The sequence below is a fragment of the Pteropus medius genome, unplaced genomic scaffold (genome assembly GCF_902729225.1).
Source record: "Pteropus medius unplaced genomic scaffold, Ma_sr-lr_union100, whole genome shotgun sequence".
NCBI lineage: Eukaryota > Metazoa > Chordata > Mammalia > Chiroptera > Pteropodidae > Pteropus > Pteropus medius.
In genome coordinates, this window is record NW_024349796.1 from 1,204,071 (window position 1) to 1,226,712 (window position 22,642).

A 22,642-nucleotide genomic window follows, 5' to 3' on the forward strand; every position below is an offset into this window, starting at 1 on the left:
ACCGAAATTCAAACAATTATCAGCATATGGCCATCTCGTTTCAGCTATAATTCCACCTCATTCCTCCACCTGACCACACACACTGGATTATTCTGAAGCAGAGTTCAGATTTCAGTATAAAAGATAAATTCATTTTTAAAGGCAATCATTGGGTTCAAAAAATTCTTCATATAATAAATTTGTTGAAAAACTTCCCCATTAATAAAATATTAAATTCATTTTTAAAGGCAATCATTGAGTTCAAAAATTAATAAAATATTAAATTCACTTTTAAAGGAAATCATTGAGTTCAAAAAATTCTTCATACAATAAGTTTATTGAAAAACTTCCCCATTAATAAAATATTAAATTACAATTAGTATCCAGATCTTAGTTTCTAAATATCATTTTCCAATAAGATCCTCTAAGAGTTCCTTGGAAAAATGGGTGCTTCTGGGGGGTCAGGATAGGGAAAATACAAGATGATGAACCTGGAGCATCTGGTGCTGCAAGAAAGTAAATAAGTGTCTTCTATTGTTGTTTGTTTGTTTGTTTGTTTGTTTTAAGGATGGTGGCATACCCAAAGTACAAAGGAGCCAATAGAGAGGCCTCCCAAAGCTGGAAAAATCTGATAACAATATAAATAACAAAAGTATTGTATATAATCCTAAGAATAAATATTCATTAATCTATACTGATATACATAAATAACTGAATAAATGTGGGGAGATAAAAGAGGTCAAATCTTTATAGAAAAAAATTAATTAATGTAGAAGGAACGAGAAGAATAGGAAATCGCCACTAAAACACCACAACGGTGATTGCTATAGGCAAGATCCACTGATGAATGTTAAAATTCATGGGCAAAAAAGTTTAAGAGGACATTTGCATCTCTCAAAGTTCTCTATTAATTCTGTGGTGATTTTAACACATGTCCAAAAATTTCTCGATATTCCTCCCTTTGGGAAGTGAAGCTTAAGTGTAGTGCCTGGAGTACAGGCGGGACTAGGTGACCCCCTTCTCACTGAGCATGCAAGGTAGAGAAAGTGACTAAGAGTTAGCATCACCAGCACCGACGGTCACATGGCTGTCATGTACCCCTGATGGAATGCAATGAGGAGCCCTTCACTTCTCTAACGGTTGTCTCAAAAATCCAGTCTCAGTCTAATCCTGAGAAAACATCAGATTAACCCAGACTGGGGGACCTTTACAAAATACCTGACCACTACTTTCAAAAGTAACAAAGAATAAACTGTCACAAATTGGAAGAGACTAAGAGGATATGACTAAATGCTATGTGCAGCCTGGACTGGATCCTGGAAGGAAAAAAGGGTTATTGTCGGAAAACTAGAGAAATCCTAATAAAGTCTGTTTAGTTCTGAGTATTGTACCAACGTTAATTTCTTAATGTGATAAACGTACCAGTTACGTAAAATGTTTACGATTAAGGGAAGCTGGGTGGAGGATCTACAGGAACTCGGAAGTACCTTTGCAATTCTTTAATAAATTTATAAATTTCAAAATAGTTTAAAAAGATAAACCAAAACAATAAAAAATACATATATATTAAATTCAGGTGTCCTAAAAGTGATTTTTTTTTCACTAGAAGTGATTTTTATCAAGTTTAAGCAACTAGACCCAAGATTCCTATAAGAAATAAGAATATGTAAGTCCTTTCCATTACAGAATATGAGCAGAATGAACCCTCCTCATGAGAAAGCCAATGCCTGTTTGACAAGACGAATCTCAGGTATTCTTTTCAATTTATAATAAAGAAAAGAGAGAAACTACTGACCTGGCTTTTATTGACATGATCGTTGGGATGCACAGGTTTCTTGCTACCAAGTTCACCTCCTAGTATTTCGATCGCTCTATTGCTAATGACTTCATTTACATTCATATTTGTCTGGGTTCCTGATCCAGTCTGCCATACCACGAGAGGAAAATGATCATTTAATTTACCTTCAGCTACCTGCAAAACAAAATGTTAAAAAAGGATTTTTTAAAAAAATAATAGTCAATATTCATTTAGCTACTTTAATCAACTATGATTAAGTTGGAGTCTGGCTAATAGCCAGTTAACGCCATTTATAGTACTATTTTAAAGATGTTCACTTTTTTAATATGCTAAGTGACTTATTGATGGTGCCACATAGTTCTTGGTTATCCAGCAAGTCTAAGCTTCTGCACATCACTTGTTCCTAACACCGGTACATTAAAAAGTAAAAGATTATCTATTGTGAATGGTATAACAATTTCATTGATGACAAAACAAACTAAAACTGAATCAAAGCCATCTTCGTTCTATTTTTCCAAATGCCTCCTCTAATAATATCTAGATAAGGCCACAACAGGGCTGGCAAATTGTGTGTCTTTAGATACATTTACTATTGGCTGGCAAATAGTAACAGGGCTGGCAAATTGTGTGTCTTTAGATACATTTACTATTGGCGCTCAGCAGGAATATCTAACAGATGTCATAGCTGGAGTCAGCACGATAATGAACTGGTGACTTGAAAGTGTGAGTACACTAATAGCTATTTCATTGCACAGATGTTCAATGAATAGCAATTGCCAAGTGCAGAGACAAACACAGTCCAGATTTGTTCCTACTTCTGTCATATTTTTATCCTTTCAGTTATGTATTTTTTTGGATTATAAGCTTTATAAGAGAGTGGGTGCTTAACTTTATCTTCTGAAATGATTTTAGGTTTAAAAAATCAGCATGTACTTTAGAAATCTATTACTTTAAACAATTGGTTCACTTTAAAGTAAAACTTTTTTCCTAGTAGTATGAAAATAGGTGATTGGTGTAAAAATTTTGAGAACTAAGAAAAGCGTAATAGTCGTCATAGTTCTGCTCCTCAGAAGTAACGACTACCAGCATTTTGGCATCTCCTTCCAGTCTCTACTCCAAGCAATTGCAGTGCACATTTATATACAGAAAGACATGTTTTCTGCTCATTTTTTTCTAAAAAAATTAGGATCATAAAATACATATATTTTGTTACGTATCTTCTCCTTTTTCTTATATGGTAGATTTTGTTCTATGACAATCTTTAAAAAAACTAATTTTCTATGGCATCATAATATAACTTATATAAGCAGCTGTTATCATTTGGATGCTAATTTGTTATTATAAACAGTGTTGCAATGAACAACATTACAGTATAGAGTTTTTAAACTATCATCTCAATGTCTCCTACAGATGATGTCATTAGTGGATTAGTGAAATTCTCCACACATATTATCAAATAATCAACTAGTTTTTAAATGAATCATTTATACATAAAATAAGAAATCAAATATATAAATTTAAACGTCTCTTCAAAAAATTTTCTTTATATGAATTAAGTCAAGAGAATAAAAAATATAGGGTATAAGATCACCCACAAATTTTGCCACAATATTTTAAGCACCATATTAATATCCTCACCAAACAATAATGCCGCCACCCTACATTGAAATTCATTAACTCACATTGCCCCCTTCTCCTGCCATTTATCATCCAGTGGATGATATGGGTCTGATGCCATTAAATAAACACATTTATCACCTCCTACCTCATCTGCTGCCCTCATTATTGCATTAGCAATCTTTGGATCAAGACCATAATCCTGGTTTACTTCAGCAGCTGCTCGCTTCAAGATGCCAAAAGCTTTAATAACAGGGATCTAAAATTAATCAGAAAAACACTTCAGATTTTCAATTTAGGTTAAGCATAGAAGTTTAAGATTACTATTTTTTGCAGGTGCAAAAACTGTACATAAAACCATAACTTAAGTAACACTATGACCCTAAAATGTTTAGTATATGAAGATTATAGAGAAATACATAATGAGCCAATAGTCATCATGTATCTATTTGTTTAAGGAACAGCAGAAGAAAATACACTGACTCTACATATACATGTGTATATGCCTCAAACACAAATATTCAGATATACAATACATCATTCATCCTATTTTTTATAATACATTATAATGTATATGGGTTTATTTCATACATATAAAAACAAATGGTGTTCAATCATTTCACCAGTAATCACATTATTTTTCCTTATTGGATCCTATGCTACATTATAATTTTTCCTTCTCTTAAAAAAAAAAGAGCAAATAAAATAAAGGTAGCAAAATGGTATTGTGAAAACTGAACAGCTACATGTATAAGATTACAACACACACAAAAATTAACCCTAAATGGATTAGACTTGAGTGTAAGACCTGAAACCATAAAAATCCTAGAAGAAAACATATGTGATGAGCTCTTTGACATCGATCTTAGCAATGATTTTTTTTGGATCTGCCTCCAAAAGCAAAGGCAACAAAAGGAAAAATAAACAAGGTGACTACATCAAACTAAAAAGCTTCCACAAAGAAAAGAAAATCATCAACAAAATAAAAAGGCAAACTACTAAATGGAAAAAAATATGCGAACCATATATCTGATAAGAGACTAGTATCCAAAATACATAAGAAACTTAAACAATTCAACTGCCAAAAAAAAAAAAGCCAACAGGCACATGAAAAAATGCTCACCATCACGCATCAGTGAAATGTAAATCACAACCACAATTAGATATCACCTCACACCTGTCAGAATGGCTATTATCAAAAAGGCAAGAAATGACAAGTGTTGGCAAGGATGTGGAGAAAAGGGAACCCTTGTGCACTGTTGGTTGGAATATAAATTAGTGCAGCCATTACAAAGAACAGTATGGAGAATCCTCAAAAAATTAAAAACAGAACTACCACATGATCCAGCAGTTCTACTTCTATGTATCTATCTGAAAAAAATAAAAACACCAATTTAAAGATATATGCACCACCATGTTCACCGTGGCATTATTTACAATAGGCAAGATATGGAAATAACCTAAGTGTCCATCAATGGATGAACAGATTGTATATGTGTGTGTATATATATACATACACAACCGAATACTATTCAGCTATAAAAAAGAATGAAATCTTGCCATTTGCAACAACATGATAGTCCTTGAGGGCATTATGCTAAATGAATTAAATCAGAGAAAGACAAACATCGTATAATCTCACTTAAATGGAGAATCTAAGAAACATAACAAACAAACAAAAAACCAAGCTTGCAGACACAGAACAAATTGTGAGGGTTGGATAAAATGGGTGAAGCGGGTCCAAATGTACTAACTTCCAGTTATAAAATAAACAAGGGGATGTAATATGCAGCATAGTGACTATAGTTAATGATACTGTATTGCATATCTGAAAGTTGCTGAGATATTAAAAGTCATCAACACAAAAAGAAAAACATTTTTGTAATTATGCATGGTGACAAATGTTAACAAACTTTTCGAGGTGATCATTCCACAATGTATTCAAATACAGAATCATTGCATGTACACCTGAAATGAATATAATGGTATATCTCAATTATACCTCAATTAAATAAATAAATAAAATAACATTCTTAACTGCCAATTAGCATAAAACAAACAGTTACTAAATGGGCATCAAGCCAAAAAACATAATATTCTAGTAAGTCAGTGAAGCCTGATATTCTATGAGTGACCGGAAATTTCTCTTAGGAGAATTTTTTTTTAAACCCAGAGTTCTAAAAGTAATAGTTTCTGATATATATAACTATATTTCAAACCCTTTAGTATGCAGATCTTTTCACTTTTTACTCCAAATCATCTTACCAAATTTGAAAGGAAAAATCGAGTAATTTTTTAGGAGGTTTCAATGAAATGATACCTAGTTTTTGTAAGATAATTATGTGTTCTTGTCAAAATGAATAACACAGATTGTGATATAGATCCCATACCAGGTTTGAGTGGAAAAGGAGCAGAGGGAGAAAGGAAGGGGGAGGAAGAGAGTAATGAATTTATAAAAGAGATGCTATAGTCTTCACAGGGAAATGAAAGTGGAAAGGAATAAGACATTAAATCTAGACCAAACAGAAGATAAACCAAAGGGCAAACAGAAAAGGAAGTAAAAAGACAATATTTTTAATTTTAAGAAACTAAAACATTTTAAGTGTTTTACCCAAATGAAATGGAGACAAATGGCACATAGAACTGGAAACTTAAAAACTTTAAACATGAAAACAAATGGGAATTTAAATTTCTACAGGAACACTGCAGTGGTGGGTTAAACCACTGCCGAAGCCACAGGTGAATGCCAATCCACTCTGGCCATCGGAACAGAGTTACTGATCCCATGTCTATGGACTCATAAAAGGAAAAGGGGTCACGGCAGAGGATTCCACAAAACACTATTAAAATAAAATGGTAAAAAGTATCATCGCAGAGAAGAGAAAGGTCTCATTGTTCTTCAATTTACTTACATAAGAAGTTCATAATAGTTTTTAACTTTGTTTTCCTTTGGACCTCAGAAACAAAGAGTTGAGTCATATTTAATGAAGTTCAGAAAATTAATTGTAATGAAGGCGAATGTGATAACACTAATATCCTGGGGGCCCATCCTTCCCAGACATGGAATCCAAACGGCTGTTCTGTCCCTGGGGCAGCGGCAGCAATCCCACACCTCCAGAAGCACACGCCTCACTGGCTGAAGCAGGAAAACCAAGACGTGAGCCAGTATGGGTGAGCACCGACCTCTTTAGTCCCAGGAGCTGAACTGCATGAGACTATTTTAGGATCAGCTGCTACCCTCTGTCACCCAGCCATGGCATCTGACTCTGTACTTGTTTCTCTTACCACCGAGGTAAGACTACAGGTAGCAAGAACGAAGATATTTTCTTCAAGAAGATTCAGCCACCTATTGTATGACCATGTCAAGATTCAGTGTTGAAGACTTAGGGGTGAGCTAAAATCTGAAAGCTAAAATTCTTGTAAAATAAAAAGTATACTTAGAAGATAACTGTTAAACAGTATCTCACCAGATGAAGCCCGTCTACTTCTAGGCTTACCTGCCTCCCCTGCATTCCTGCAATGACTATTTTCCATACTCAGGTTGGGCTATACTCGTATATGTAATGTATTTCATCAGTTCTTTTCTCTGAGATCAAGAGGCATCTTACGAACAATGACATGTCACGACTTTAACTGGTAGCCCTTTTCTTTCTTAGTGGCACATAGTGGTGCATCCTCAAACTGAGGTCATCTTAGATTTAAAGAAATACGACAGAAAGTGTTCTAGTCATTAAATCATTAAGGTGGCATTAAACAAATACTTATGTGTTATCTATTACATGCCAGGCATAGTAAAGAAAAATATTTTTAGGTATTTATGTATACTTTTCTGGATATTGACACTAAAATAGAAAGTATAATATTAAAGAAAAGTCTGTTTCCTTTTAAATCAGTTTTTTTAAAAAAATCAGTGTTAATCGGTAAAAAAATAAAATTTAAGTATTAAAATTAAAAATATTTACAAACTGAAAAATCCTTGTAAATATCTGAAAAAAAAAAAAATCCCAGCAAGACAAATAACTTATTTGTATCAAATAAAAATCCAAAATATTTAAAGTCACAGCTCAAAATAATAGTTAACTAAACTTCAAAAGGTCTTTGACATTTTCATGAAAGAGAAACATCTTACTACTCACAACATTCTCTAACAGCTATATTTTAACTCTGCAAAATATTTATTTACAAAATAAAGCTGACTCATTTGAACAAAGATTAGTTCATCCAAAATCATTATTTCCACAAAATCCACTTACTGGCATGCGTTCCGTCACACCTCCAATCTTGAAGTTCATTGTAGATCTCACAGTCTGAGCACCATAATACTTATCATTTGGGACCTTAAGTTCACCAAAGGTATCATATTCTATCCGAAAGGAATTCTGGCTAGCCTATAGATAAAGATAAGACACTATTACAGCTTGAAAAGAAATTGTCAAACGTAATAACTTCATATCAACTGTAAGGGAAAAAAATCTTAATAAGTACCACAAAGACAAAAAAATCCATTTTGATTTTCATTCTACTCCCCGCCTCCAGCTCTTTTGAGAAATTTTAGTCACACACATTAATACAGATGTTAAAGACATATTACAGAATTCATACATTACATAGATGATAAATACAAAGAAAGCCTTTAAAGGAAAAATAATCTTTTCCAATTCAGGAGTATGCCTATTATTGGTCAAGCTTTGGACAATTCAGTGTACTCAACTTAATGCTTATTTTACTGGGAACTTCAGAAAACAGTAGAAGAATGAGACTTTAAAATCTGAAAATATTACCTATTTAAACAAAGCTTATCTGAGGTCTACAAATACTATGCATGAGAGATAACTCAGTGCAATACAAATAGTCCAGACTGCTGTGTCACCTTCAGCAAGTCGGCTTTTCTCATTTATAAATTAAAGTAAATGTATGGACAAGTGAAGACAGGCTAGGTCCATTCTTGACCTTTTCAGGCTGAGGAACCCTTTGGGAATATGAGGAAAGCTATGGATCTTCTCCCAATACAAATGAACATAAATACATATACGCAAGTCCTACGTATGATTTTAGGGAGTTTATATCTTGAAGTCAATCCACCACCCAGAATAAGAGCCCACGACCCAAAGTCCTTTTTACAGAGAAACTAGGTTCTACCAAGTACAGAGTTACACTAATACAAAAAATCAATAACTGCTAAAAAATATTCTATAGCACTGTAAAAAATTTATTGTAAAACACTAGAAATTTGGAATTTACACATGATACTTTATATTAAGGAGGCCTCAAGAAATACTAAGCTTTAATGTTCGTTTTGCATTAATTATGAAATAAACATGGTCAGATGATTCAAAAGATTTAAAAATCCATAGCCAACTAATTTTGTTTTAGTAAATAGTCTTCTGACAAGAAAAAGTTTTATTTACAAAACCCTTTATGTTATAAAGACTTTTGGATTGCATGAAAAGAAAAACAATTGTGTCTAGGTGGAAATATAGGAGTATAATTAATAAGGTACATTTTTCCCCCATGCCTAAAAGTCTACAGAGGACTAGCCTAAGCCAATAAGGAGAAACTAATAAAAGTAATCATATCCTGGCATATACTGTGCTAGGTAGCAAATACTTCCTCACAACCACCTAGGAGATTTTACCATTACCAGTCTCATGTTAAAGAAGTCTACACTGAGGCTTGGAGCCATTAAATAATTTTAGCAGATCACCTGCTATCTCAGCAGATAGCAAGGCGGAAGGCATGAAATATTCAAACTCGGACTGTCATATTCCAAAAGCTGTTTAGATTCATTTTTTTTTAATCATCACTTCCATAAACCAAGAAACAGGGAGTAACTCCAAATCGGCCCACAACAATCCCTTGAGTTGTATCCCTTCCCTGTAGAATAAAAGAGGCTGAAGATGTTGTTAAGACTTTTCTCTAATAGAGCCTGGTTACGCTGACATGGCTGTATAACAACTTGCCTCCCAAAAGCAGCTCGGTTCTATATCTCAAATGCACACAAGTATTTTGCGTTATGATCTTTGTTTTGGATACCCCAAGTAAACACCCTTGTATGTTAAAATATACTTGGTCCAACGCTAGCAATGACAGCAGTGGCACTTGGACACATGAGCTAGGTTCTTCTTCTCTATCACCTTGTAATGAGACAGACAAGGTGCTGGCAACAAAGAAGAGAGATTGGTTTCCGGAAGTCATCTGTACAATCAGGTTCTATTCCTTAAACTTACGTCATTGCTTTTTGTGTTCAAAATTATTAAATTTTCATCCTGAAACAGCAATAACTTTGTCTCCCAAATCAGCAGTCCCCAACCATTTTGGCACCAGAGACCACTGCTCCTATGAAAATCTAACGGCTGATGATCTAAGGTGGAGCTGAGGCGGTGATGCTAGCGCTGGGGAGCGGCTGCAAATATAGATGAAGCTTCACTAGCTGGCCCACCACTCGCCTCCTGCTGTGAGGCACATTCCCTAACACTCCTTGGCCTGAGGTTTGGGGGCCCCTTCCCTAAATAACAGGCTGCTATGATAAAACTCAGTGACATTCAAAGATATTTGGAAAAATCTTGATAAATAAATTTTAGCTATTTTCTTCAGCTTAAACTTTAAAAAAAATTTAATTCCAAATCTAGAAACAAAAGCCTCAAACTGTAGAACCTTGACAATGATCATTGTAAAAGTGTAGAAGTCAATTGTGGCTGAAATAACAATCTCAGCAAACACTTCAAAAAATATACAGTTGACCCCTGAACAACACAGGTTGAACTGTGCAAGTCCACTTATAGAAGGATTTTTTTCAATAAATACTACAAATGTACTTTCCTTATGATTTTCTTAGTAACATTTTCTTTCCTCTTACTTACTTTAGTGTAAGAATACAGTATATACTACATGTACAAAATATGTGTTAAATGTTTATATTATCAATAAGACTTCTGGTCAACAGTAGGCTATTAGCAGTTAAGTTTTTGGGGAATCAAGTTATACGTGATTTTCAATTGGGCAAGGGTTGGTGCCTCTAAACTCTGTGTTGTTCAAGGATCAAATGTATTTCCTGTCCTCACAGTAATAATAAATATCCCATATTTGCAACAACATGTAGTTTGTCTACCTAATAATAAACTATTAGCAGCTTAACTAGTAACGAACTATTCCAAAAGTCTAAAGTTCTCACTTTAATCCCCCAAATATGTGGGTTGCACAAATTTGTAGAACAGAAAATGAAGCAACGCTGTAAAACACTTTGTAAATCACCAGGAATTAGAGAAAACCATCCGAGCAGGCTATGTCTATGTGGGGTTGGCATCTGCTAGATAAGCATATATATACATACACATATGGATAGAGGGATGATAAACCAGGTAACTTTGTGAAATTTCTTCACATATTCTTTACAATGACCCACAGAAGAAAAAAACATTGTATCATGATGCTGTATACACATAAACACAAGTGCATATACTAAAATTTTTGGAGACTACTGGAAACAGTCTCCAAGCTCTATGCCCATAGCAACTGTCTAATTCCCAGGGCCCAGTACCTAGCGGGCATTCAGTAAATGTTTTCTTCCTACTGGATGAACTTTATATGCTTTTTTGGATAAAAGGTAACTTAGGTAGTCAAGGGTTATATGAATTTCTCAATTCTAGCAACAAGAAAAACTTCTAATAAAATCAACAGATTTTGGAGCCAAGATTAGAGAGGAAAGATGTATTCAAAATAATGAAAAATCTATTCTCATCTGATGTTAGCTAACTTTACAACCCTAAAAGCAAGGCACTGCTATTTTCTGACATTTGTGCCAATGAGATATTCAGTTCTTCAGTCTCCTATTCCCTTTCATAGAACAATAAATAAAAAATAACTTTTAAAAGTTCTAAAATGCACTAAAATTATTAGAGCAGGGAGTCCAAGAACATAAAGCATCCTGATTTTGTAGTTTCAGGTACAGCGATGACATCAAATTATCTTAAAGTTTATAGTCCATAAAATATCTTGGCCTTTGAAATATTCCAGATGGAAGCATTTATTTAACAAGCCCATTTATTTAACACCAAATGCCAAACTCAAAGTACTTTCACAGATGCAACCTTGTGGCATCGCTGTAATTATTTTCATTTTACATGCAGAAACTGAGGCACAAAGACAACTAGTCCAAAGTCCCAAACTTGAGTAGTAGAGTAGGGTTTGAAATAACATCACTTTGCAAAGCTCAAAGGACAGCACAGTAAACAGTGCATAATTGTAACTCTTCCTAAACTATCATTTATTTCCCAAATATTTCCTAACAATATACGTATGTACTTACTGCTTGTTAAAGCCCCAAAATACAGAAGGTGACACTCTAAAGAGCAGAGGCCTATCTAAGTCAGCGTGTCACAACTTGAACTTGGGCCTTTAAATTTCCTAGTGGTCTTTCTGAATCAAAAGTACTGATTCTGCTATAGGGCCTAACTATCTAATATCCTCTAACATGCTAGCTTCAGGATACTCTGCCTATGTTCACAAATTTACAAAAGTGGAGCAAAACGTATGCTGCCTAACGAACTAAACAGGCAATTTCATGAGAAGGCAACTCCTTTAAATTCATAAGAACCTTCAACCCCACCTGGACCTGAAAGCAGTTCACTGTAGCGTGATGGCCCCAGCAGCCAGAGTTCAGAGACCGCTAGCTGAGCACCCGGCCAGTGTCGGACTTACTAAGGGGTGGGGGGGAAGCTGCCTCTCTCCACACACTCTCCTCCCACCCCGGCACTGTCCCGAGGGCAGCACCCCCAAGATGGGAGCCTCTGCACCGGCAGGAATGCAGCACTAAGAGCGACTCAGGCGGGCTATCCCGAAACGCCGAGGCCAAGGCCGGCAGCGGGGCCTCCGGGGAGGGGCCGGGAGCGCGACCCTCGGCGCCAGGTGCAGCCCCTGCCCAAGCGCTCACCCGGGGCTGAGGCTTCTTCCCGGCTCTGGAGAAGATGCCCGAGGCCGAGAAGGCGGCCACGCGGGCGCGCAGCCCAGGGCCGGGCTCGGGCGGAACGCTCGCGGGCGCCTGGGCCGGCGAGCCGGAACCTGAAGGTCACCGCAGGGAGGTCGGGGGACGGGCGGCCGGCGCTCACCATTCGAGCGGCGTTCGGGGGCCGGAACGGGAGGGCGTCCGCGCCACCAACGGCGGGACCGGCGGCTGAGGATGGAGCCGGGACGAGGGGACGCGAGCGCGCAAGGATCCACAGTGCGCGGTACATGGTGCGGCAGGAGACAGGGTAGGATTCTGAGAAGCGGTGGCCACGCCTCCGCGCCCGCTGTCAAAACCCGTCCAGCCCACTGGACTGCACTCTTATCCAATCAACAGCCTCAAACTGATCGCGTGGGGCGGAACCAATTGCGAATGGCCAGTAAAGAGTGAAGGGGCGGGCTTAATTGTCTGGTTGTAGAGCAGTTTCATGGGAAACTAGTGAGAAGGGAATTATGGGAAAGGAGGTTCCTATTATGCTTTGAACCAGTTGAATTGCTGTGTGCCGCTGCTAGAGAGCCAGCGTCTCAGCTGATGACGTAGGGTAGTTTTTTGGCGGGATATCCTAAGAAGAAATGTTTATTTATTCACTTATTATATAATCAATCACTCATTAGCGAGAGTATTAACTAATGAATCAGTGACGAAATATCTTAGAAAGAAATATTTGTTTACTCTATCACTCATTATCTGTTCTTCATATTGAGGTTTTGTTTGTTTGTTTGTTTTCATTTCTTCCAGATTACATCTTTGGTATAGAAATTTTGAAAAGCACAGCAAACTTTAGAGAACGAAATAATAATTATCCGTGATGCCAACACTTAAGATAATTACTCCTTTTTTTTTTAACTTGGCATTTTGAGGTCTCTACAATTTCCTTTCTCAGTGTGTGCTCTCAGAACTCTCTTAAAATGCATGACTTTTCAAGGGCTGTGAAAGCTCAAATCCAGCAACCGAAACCCAGTGGTATAGAATTTGAAAGTGTGGTGCTGTCTTGTATCATTACAGATTTACAGGAAAATGACCCCACGATTGAATGAAAGAAAATTCAAGAAGCCCAAACCACATATGTGTTTTTTTGAGAACAAAATACAGGGAGATTTGTCAGGTCCTGCAGAACTATTGGAGAAAACCTCTCTAAAGATCTGGAATGTGACCCAGACAGACTCGGCCCTTTATCGCTGTGAGGTGGTTGCTCCAAAGGACCGCAAATAAATTAAGATTGTCCTGGAGTTAACCGTGCAAGTGAGGCCAGTAGCTCCTGTGTGCCCACCAAACGTTGTGCCTGGAGGCAAGAAGGCAACGCTGCACTGCCAGGAGAGTGAGGACTACCCCGCGTCTCACATTTGGTGTTGCAATAATGTACCGCTGCCAAGAGACTTTAGCGCCAATCCAAAATTTCGAAATTCTTTTCTTCTAAACGCTGAAATAGGCACTCTGGTTTGCAGCGCTGCTCACAGGGAGGGCAGTACTACCGCATCGCTTCCAACGACGCAGGCTCAGCCTGCAGTGAGGAACAGGAGGCGGAAGCCTACGACCTGGACGTTGTCAAAATTATTGGAGGGGCTCCGGTTGTCCTTGCTATACTGGCGCTGATAACAGCGGGTATCTGCAGTGCATACAGACGTGGTTACTTCATCAACATAAACAATGGGAAAAGTTACAAGAATCCAGGAATCCAGGAAGATAGAGTCAATCATATCAGGACAGACGAGGAGGGTGACTTCAGACACAAATCATTTGTGATCTGAGGTCTGATGGTTTGGCTGAGAGCGCATGCCATACCTCTACTATAAACTATCAAGAGCAGCCCCGAGCGGAGTGCTCTGGGACCGAGCTAGACGCTCATCCAAAAGCCTTTTGTTTTGGCCAAAGATGACAACCATTCCTTTCTTACCTTTTAACAAGGCACGTGAAAGTGAATCTTCCTCCAGCCAGGCACAGTCATCACAAGTAAAGAAAACAAATGAGTTCACAGAGACCGATTCCCAGTCTCTGACCCTAGCTTCCACCTGAATGTTAGGGTGATTTCGAGGGTCTTGCTCACAGACTGCTGGGTGGGCATCAAGGTCCTGTGAAGTCAGTTTATTTGCTACTGGCTGTCCTCAGCCAGGGTGAGCCTCGTCTGGTCTGAGGGGTGACCAGGTCTAGCTGTGTCACGCCAGCAGTGTAGGGCTTGGAAACATGAAACCCAGTATGAAACCCTCAGCTGCAGAGTTTGAATCAATGAATCCAGGAAAGAGGCTTTCTATGCAATGCCTTGCCTCACAGTGGCCCACAGACAGACAGACAGCGTTGTACCATTTCTTCTTAAAAGCTTTGACAATCAGTGTTGTAGTATCCATCTTGGAGAATCTTTGAGGATCAGCATTTTATAAAAACAGCCAAAATCAGAAAGGAGTCTTCTTACCTGTAGCAACCCTGCTTGTCCATGGAAAGTTTCAATATTTAAGGAAAATCTAAATCTGAAATGGTACTAAAAGAACATTATGCTTTTTGATGGGTGTTTATTTTATAAAATTTTACATTCTACATTTTTGCTAAAGATGTATTTTGATTATTGAAGAAAAAATTTTTATATAAACTGTAAATGTGATGTCATATAATGTTAAATAACCTAATTTTTTTAAGTTCAACTTAAGGTAGGAGTTCCAAGCTACTCGTGTTGAACTGGAAAAAGCCAATATTTAAAAGTATCTTAACACAAGGAATTCTCTCAAAGAGGCTTAATGGAATATTCCTTTTTATACATGTTTTAGCATTTTTTCATAAGAGAACTTATGCCGTCTATACATCATACCATTGTTGCTTAGGAAACCTTTAAAAATTCTAGTTTAATAATGTCAAAATCTATTTGCATTTCTTAAAAAGAAACATGAGGAGCTCTTAGGTTGGCCTTGAACTCTTCCTTAGATTACTAAAATTACCTGTGCCCAAAGACCACCCAGAAGCTCATAAACATACACCTGCAAATGATGTTAGTCAACTCCTGAGGCTGAGTTATAGACCCCAGTCTCAATGGATATTGGCTGCTAACTTCTAGGGCCAGGCAGCACTACCTTTAATGCTCTGACTGTGGCTTCGTATGCTGGTTAGCTTTAATATGTTACGTGTTCACATGCCACAGGCACTTGGCTCAACCCAGGACAGTTCTAAGGTAGACACCTCAGGAAAGGTAGATCTTTTCCATGTGGCCTTCCAGCCTTCCAGTTCCCTGGGACACAGCTCTTTCATGCTGTGGGTGGTTCATGAGACAAAGAAGCTACTGCTATTGGTTTTTAAATTTAGTTTACTTATTTGTGTAGTTCATGAGACTATCCAGGGTCAAAGGCAGTTTTGAAATCAAATCTGTGAACTATAACATTTTTTAAAGAAAATGAATACCACTATTCTTCTTTGCCAGGAAGAAAGCATTGAGACACTGTAGGTTTTGACTCACTTCACAATAAACTATTTGAGTGGCAGTTGGGCCAGCCTTCTGAAGACTATCAGATAGTGCAGCCAGGGTACATCCTAGTGGTGAAGAAAGTAAAGTGCCTGAATCGAAGGCAGTTTTCCAATTTTGACATTAAGATTTTTGTCTACCCAAGACACTGCTCACTTTGTGGGGGACATTGGAAGCATCATTCAAAAGCCTTTGTTCTTCAAGAGCACGTGTTCTTAGCCCCAGGTACGTCACTGCGTTAACTCATGATGTGAAGTGGTTCGAGGAGTGCCTTCAACTCCACAGTGTGCTTACAAGACTGCATTTCTGTGGAACATAGTCATCTTGGGAATAAATTTTCAGTGTCTTAATTCTTCATACTTTGAGATTTTTTAAAATTGAATGCTTGAAATTAAAAGTGTGAAATACTTTGCCATGGGGTACTTGGCAGAGGCAGTTAGCAACTCTTCGTTCTTCTTTTGCATTTGTGCCTTGAATGCTTAGAATTAAGACTATCCCTTTACCTTCACTTCTTCTTGGTAGAAAAGGATAGTTTCCCTCTTCTTTATCTGTTGAGGATCAACACTCTAGCTAGCCTTCATCTTGGTCCTCACAGTGATGAGGTGGCCTTATCGCCTCCATTATGCCCTATAACCTTCTGCCCTAGGGCCACGTGAACTGGGTCTGGCAGAAGAGAGAGAAGTAAAATGGGAAGTAGTTGCCTATTACTATAAAAATTTAGACAGAAAGGGAACATTCATGTGTTCTACATGTGAATGTGACCGAAGACTCGAGGCCTACACAAGGTATAGCTGTTGCTATGTATACATAGATGTTAGAGACTTGTACTGAAACACCTATAAGGTGGTATTTATTAAACCTCATTTATAAAAGCTTTTTTAAAAAATCAAAAAATAAAATGTAGTGTGGAAGATGTTCATAATTATAGATGATTTTAGAATTTTTAAAATTTGCATTTTGTTTTTCCAGGTGTTTTGCATTGATATATACATTTTTAAACTAAAAGCATATTATTTGAATGTAATAGGTGATAAAAATGCAGGAACTGATATAAAATTGCATCTGAAACACAATTTTATTTTTTTGTCTCTTCTTGTGTTGCTTGGAAACAGATGGCAATTAATCACAAAAGAGAACCACTGGATGATGTCCAGAAATCAAAAGTCTGGGACCTGCGAAGCCAAGCTTTTAACCATTGTTCTCTGTCAAACCTCTTGGTTACACTGTTTGTTATTTTGTGGCTTTAGAATTTGACTCAAATATATTTGAAATATGAAAATTTAAATGATAGAGTATAATAGTTGAACTACAATCAAAACACTCCAAAAACTCACCTGGATTTTTTATCTCTCAGTATCTCCTCTCTTTGTCAACTGATGATTCAGAAATTACTAACATATTTGATGATAAAGTAAAACCGAGGATTATTTAGAAGTTAGAAGTTCCAAATAAAAGAGAAATAATAAAGAATTAAAAGGTAATGCAATGGTTTTAGGAAACAATGAACTACTAATCCTGTATGTTTATACTTTCTATCACTAAAAGGCAAACAATACTAAAGTCTCATGTGAAGATAATGCTGTTAGTATTGCCATTGGTTTGACAGAAAACTACAGAAACGAACATTTACTAACAATTACAATCATTTCCTAGGAAATGCTAACAATTTGAGGTATTTGCTTGATACCCTTATAAAATAAAAGAAATAGCAAATAACTAACAATGGAGTGACAATCTTCCTCTTCTTCCCAGCAACTATTATTTTGAAATATATGCTTTCAGATCACCCGTATATCTTTGCTTTACATATTAATGTTCAAACAATGGTTTGAAATTTTTACTGTTTTCCTGTTTGTTTTACTGCATGTTTTTGATCTTTTTAACTTAACAGTATTCTATTACATGAATATAAAACACTTTATCCAGTTTCTTAATGAAGGATATATTTTGCTGTTACATACAAAGCTTCAAAGAACATAAGCTTATGGTTACTTCACAGATCACCTCCCTCTCTTCATTGGGTATCACCTCTCTTCATTCCTATTGTGTCTTGTTATTTTAAATTCATTTTCTATTATTGATATTTCTACGCCAATATTAATATTGGTTATTTTTGCCTGTGTATGTTTTTGATTTTACTCTAGACAATTTTGTTTTATTTTTATTTTGAATGTGTCTCCTGTTTCCACCATACAGTTTAACTTTTTAAAATCCAAATCGATAAGCTTTTTATGAATAAGCCTTCTTAATCCTTGTTAACAATCACCTATTCACACATGTTAGAATTCAGAAATTTTTTTACATCCTTTACATGTATTAATCATTTTAATACTCAAAACAACCCTACGAGGTTTGACTTTTACTGCTCCTTCTTATAGGAGAGAAATGCCCAAGAGCATCCAATTATCCCAGGATCTTAAATATTTTATTTTTTCATTCCTTTATTTATTTTTTAATTTTTATTTTTCAATTAGAATTGACATTCAATATTATTGCTTATTAGTTTCAGGTGTACAGCAGAATGGTTAGACGTGTCTGTGATTTACAAAATGATCCCCTGGCTAGGACCCACATGGCACAGTACATCGTTATTACAATGTTATCGACTGTATTCCTCATGCTGTGCTTTACATCCCCGTGACTATTTTCTAACTACCAATTTGTACTTTTTAATCACTTCACCTTCTTCACTCAGCCCTCAACCCCTTCCCTCCTCACTTGGCAACAATTACTTTGTTCTCTATCTATGAGTCTGTTTCTGTTTTGTTTGTTCATCTGTTTGTTCTTCGAATTCCACATATAAGTGAGATTATATGGTATTTCTCATTCCCTGTCTGACTTATTTCACTTAGCATAATACCCTCTAGGTCCATCCATGTTTTCTCAGATGGTAAGATTTCATTCTTTTTTATGGCTGAGTAATATTCCATTGTATATATGTACTACCTCTTCTTTACCCATTTATCCATGGATGGACACCCAGGTTGTCTCCACATCTTGGCTACTGTAAATAATGCTGTACTGAACATAGGGGTGCATATATCTTTTTGAATTCATGTTTTTGACTTTTTCAGGTGTGTTCACCTAGGAAATTGCTGGGAAATAATGTAGGTATATTTTTTTTAATTTGGGGGGAACCTCCATACTGTTTTCCATAGTGGCTGCACCAGTTCGAATTCTCACCAGCAGTGCACAAGGGTACCTTTTTCTCCATATCCACACCAACAGTGATAGGTTTTTTTTATTTATTCATGATTATCATTCCAACAGGTGTGAGATGATATCTCATTGTGATTTTAATTTACATTTCTCTGCTGATTAGTGACATTGAGCATCTTTTCACATGTCTACTGGCCATCTGTATATCCTCTTTGGAGAAATGTCTATTAAGGTCCTCTGCCCATTTTTTAATTGGATTGTTTGATTTTTAGTATTGAGTTATATTAGTTCTTTATATATTTTGGATATTAATTCTTTATACATCATTGGCAAATATCTTCTCCCATTCATTAGGTTGTCTTTTTGTTTTGTTCATGGTTTCCTTTGCTACGTAAAATCTCTTTAGTTTGATGTACTCCCATTTTTTTTCTTTTGTTTCCCTACTCCAAGGAGATATATCAGAAAAAAATATTATTAAGAGCAATGTCAGAGAGTTTACTACCTATGTTTTCTATGTTTTATAGTTTCAGGTCTTATATTTAAGTCTTTAATCCATTTTGAGTTTATTCTTGTATATGCGGTAAGAAAGTGGTCCAGTTTCATTTTTTCGCATGTATCTGTCCAGTTTTCTCAACATTATTTGTTGAATAAAATGTCTTTACCCCTATTTTATATTCTTGCCTTCTTTGTCATAGATTAGTTGACCATATATTCCTGGATTTATCCTATTCCATTGATCTATGTGTCTGTTTTTATGCCAGTACCACGCTGTTTTGATTACTATAGCCTCGAAGTACAGTTTAATATCAGGTAGTGTGATACATCCAACTTGTTCTTTCCAACAATTGCCATGGCTTTTCAGGGTTTTTTATGGTTCCATATAAATTTTAAGATTATTTGTTCTAGTACTGTGAAAAATGCCATTGGTATTTTGATAGGGATTGCATCGAATCCATGGACTGTTTTGGGTAGTATGAACATTTTAAAGATGTTAATTCTCCCTATCCATGAGCACAGTATATCCTTCAATTTATTTGTATCTTTTTAATAACTTATAATTTTCTGAGTACAGGTCGTTTACCTCCTTGACTAAATTTATTACTAGATTTTTTTCTTGATGCAATTGTAAATGGGATTGTTTTCTTAATTTCTCTGATAGTTTGTTATTGGTATATAAAAATGCAACCAATTTCTGAATATTAATTTTGTCTCCTGTTACTTTGCTGAGTATATTTATAAGTTCTAACAGTTTTTTGCAAATAATGACAGTTTTATTTTTTCCTTTCCAATTTGGATGCCTTTTATTTCTTTTTCTTATCCGATTGCTGTGGCTAGGACTTACAATACTATGTTGAATAAAAATGGTGAAAGCGGACATCCTTATCTTGTTTCTGATCTTATTGAAAACACTTCTAGCTTTTCCCCATTGAGTATGATGCTAGCTGTGGGTTTGTCATATATGGCCTTTCTTATATTGAAGTATATAACCTCTATTCCCACTTTGCTGAAAGTGTTTATTATAAATGGATGCTAGATTTTGTCACTTTGTCTGCAACTATTGATATGATCATATGAATTTTATCCTTTATTATATTTATGTAGTCTATCACGTTAATTGATTTGCAGATGCTGAACAAACCTTATGTCCCAGGAATAAATCCAACTTGATCATGGTGTATGATCTTTTTAATGTCTGGCTAAATTTGGTTTACCAATATTTTATTGAGGATTTTCACGCCTATGTTCATGAGGGATATCAGCCTATAATATTCCTTTTGGTAATGTCTTTTCTTTGGGGATTACGGTAATGGTGGCCTTGTAAAATGAGCTTGGAGCCTTCTCTCTTGAAATTTTTGGAATAGTTTGAGATGAATAGGTGTTAATTCTTCTTTGAATGTTTGGTAAAATTCATTTGTGAAGCCATGTGGTCCAGGACATTTGTTTGTTGGGAATTTTTTGATTACCGATTTGAATTTGTTAGTAGTCGGTTAAGATTTTCTGTTTCTTCTTGATTCAGTCTTAGAAGATTGTTTATTTCTAGGAGTGTATTCATTTTTTCAAATTGTCCAATTTGTTGGCATATAATTGCTCATACTTTTTTTTGTAATCCTTTGTATTTCTGTGGAGTCAGTTATCACTTCTCTCCTTTCATTTCTGATTTTATTTATGTGGGCTCTCTTTTTTTTCTTGATGGTCTAGTTAAAAGTTTATAAATTTTGTTTATATTTTCAAAGAACAAGCTCTTGATTTCATTAATCTTTTGTATTTTTTATGCTTTATTTTGTTTATTTCTGCTCTGATTTTTATTATTTCTTTCCTTCTACTCACTTTGGTCTTTGCTGTTTTTTTTCTAGTTCCTTTAAGTGTGATGTTAGATTGTTTATTTGAAATTTTTCTTATTTCTTGAAGTAGGTCTGCATTGCTGTGGATTTCTTTCTCAGGTTTGTTTTTACTGTGTCCCATAGATTTGGGGTCATTGTGTTTTTGTTTTCATTTGTCTCAATGTATCTTTCAATTTCATTCTTGATCTCATCGTTAACCCATTCATTGTTTAGCAGCATGTTTTATAGCTTCCATGTGTTTGTTTGTTTTTCAGGTTTTTTTTTCTTGTAATTGATTTTTAGTATTATACCATTATGGTTGGAGAAAACACTTGATGTGATTTCAGTCTTCTTAAATTTATTGAGACTTGTTTTGTGGCCTAACATGTGGTCTATCTTGGAAAATGTTTCATGTGAGCTTGAGAAGAATGTATATTCTGCTGCTTTGAGGTGAAATGCTCTAAAAATATCAATTAAATTTACCTGGTCTATTGTGTTAAGTCTGCTATTTTCTTGTTGATTTTCTCTCTGGAAGATCTGTCCATTGGTGTAAATGAGGTATTAAAGTCTTCTACTAAGACTATATTACTGTTGATCTCTCCCTTTATATAGGTCAAAAATTGCTTTATGTATTTGAGTGCTCTTTTTGGGGGGTGCATAAACATATACTAGGATTTATTGTGTTGTTGGATTTATCCCTTTATCATTATGTAATGTCCTTCTTCTCTCTTATTATAGTTTTTGTTTTAAAGTCTATTTTCTGATAGAAGTATGGGTACCAGAGCTCTTTTTTCATTTCCATTTGCATAAAATTTCTTTTTCTGTCCCTTTACTTTCAATCTGTGTGTTCTCTAAATCTGAGGTGGGTCTCCTGTAGACAGCATATGCATGGGTCTTGTTTTCTTAGCCATGCAGCAACATTTGCCTTTTGATTGGAGCATTTAATCTGTTTACATTTAAAGTGATAGGTACATCGTTATTGCCATTTTATTATGTTTTATTTTATTCTTCTTAAAGAAATCCCTTTAATATTTCTTGTAATGCTAGGTTGGTGATAATGAATTCCTTTAGTTTTTTCCTGTCTGGGAAGATCTTATCTGTCCTTCAATTCTAAATGATAGTTTTGCTAGGTAGAGTAATCTTCGTTGTAGGTTTTTGCTTTTCATCACTTGGAATATTTCATGCCAATCCATCTGACCTGCAAAGTTTCTGTTGAGAAATCAGCTGACAGTCTTATGGGAGCACCCTTGTAGGTAACTAACTGCTTTTCTCTTGCTGATCTTAGGATCCTCACTTTGTCTGTAACCTTGAGCATTTTAATTATG

General features: G+C 35.9%; 1 protein-coding gene and 1 pseudogene across 3 annotated transcripts in view; one reads left to right on the top strand and one right to left on the bottom strand.

Annotated features, from left to right (window-relative positions):
* Positions 1-12,663, bottom strand: part of FH (fumarate hydratase) — a 26,780-nt gene extending 14,117 nt beyond the window's left edge. The window contains exons 1-4 of one of the 3 annotated variants that reach the window (XM_039883199.1): positions 12,499-12,662; positions 7,648-7,782; positions 3,543-3,653; positions 1,775-1,951 (exon numbers count right to left, since the gene is read on the bottom strand). In XM_039883199.1, coding sequence (XP_039739133.1) covers positions 1,775-1,951; positions 3,543-3,653; positions 7,648-7,782; positions 12,499-12,624 — 549 coding nt within the window. In that variant the 5' untranslated portion in view covers positions 12,625-12,662. Of the gene's footprint in view, positions 1-1,774; positions 1,952-3,542; positions 3,654-7,647; positions 7,783-12,323; positions 12,471-12,498 lie in introns of those variants that run through there. The other 2 variants (XM_039883200.1, XM_039883201.1) reach the window with 2 other exon arrangements.
* LOC120619303 (junctional adhesion molecule C-like) lies at positions 12,623-18,623 on the top strand (annotated as a pseudogene).
* The last annotated feature ends 4,019 nt before the right edge of the window (positions 18,624-22,642 follow it).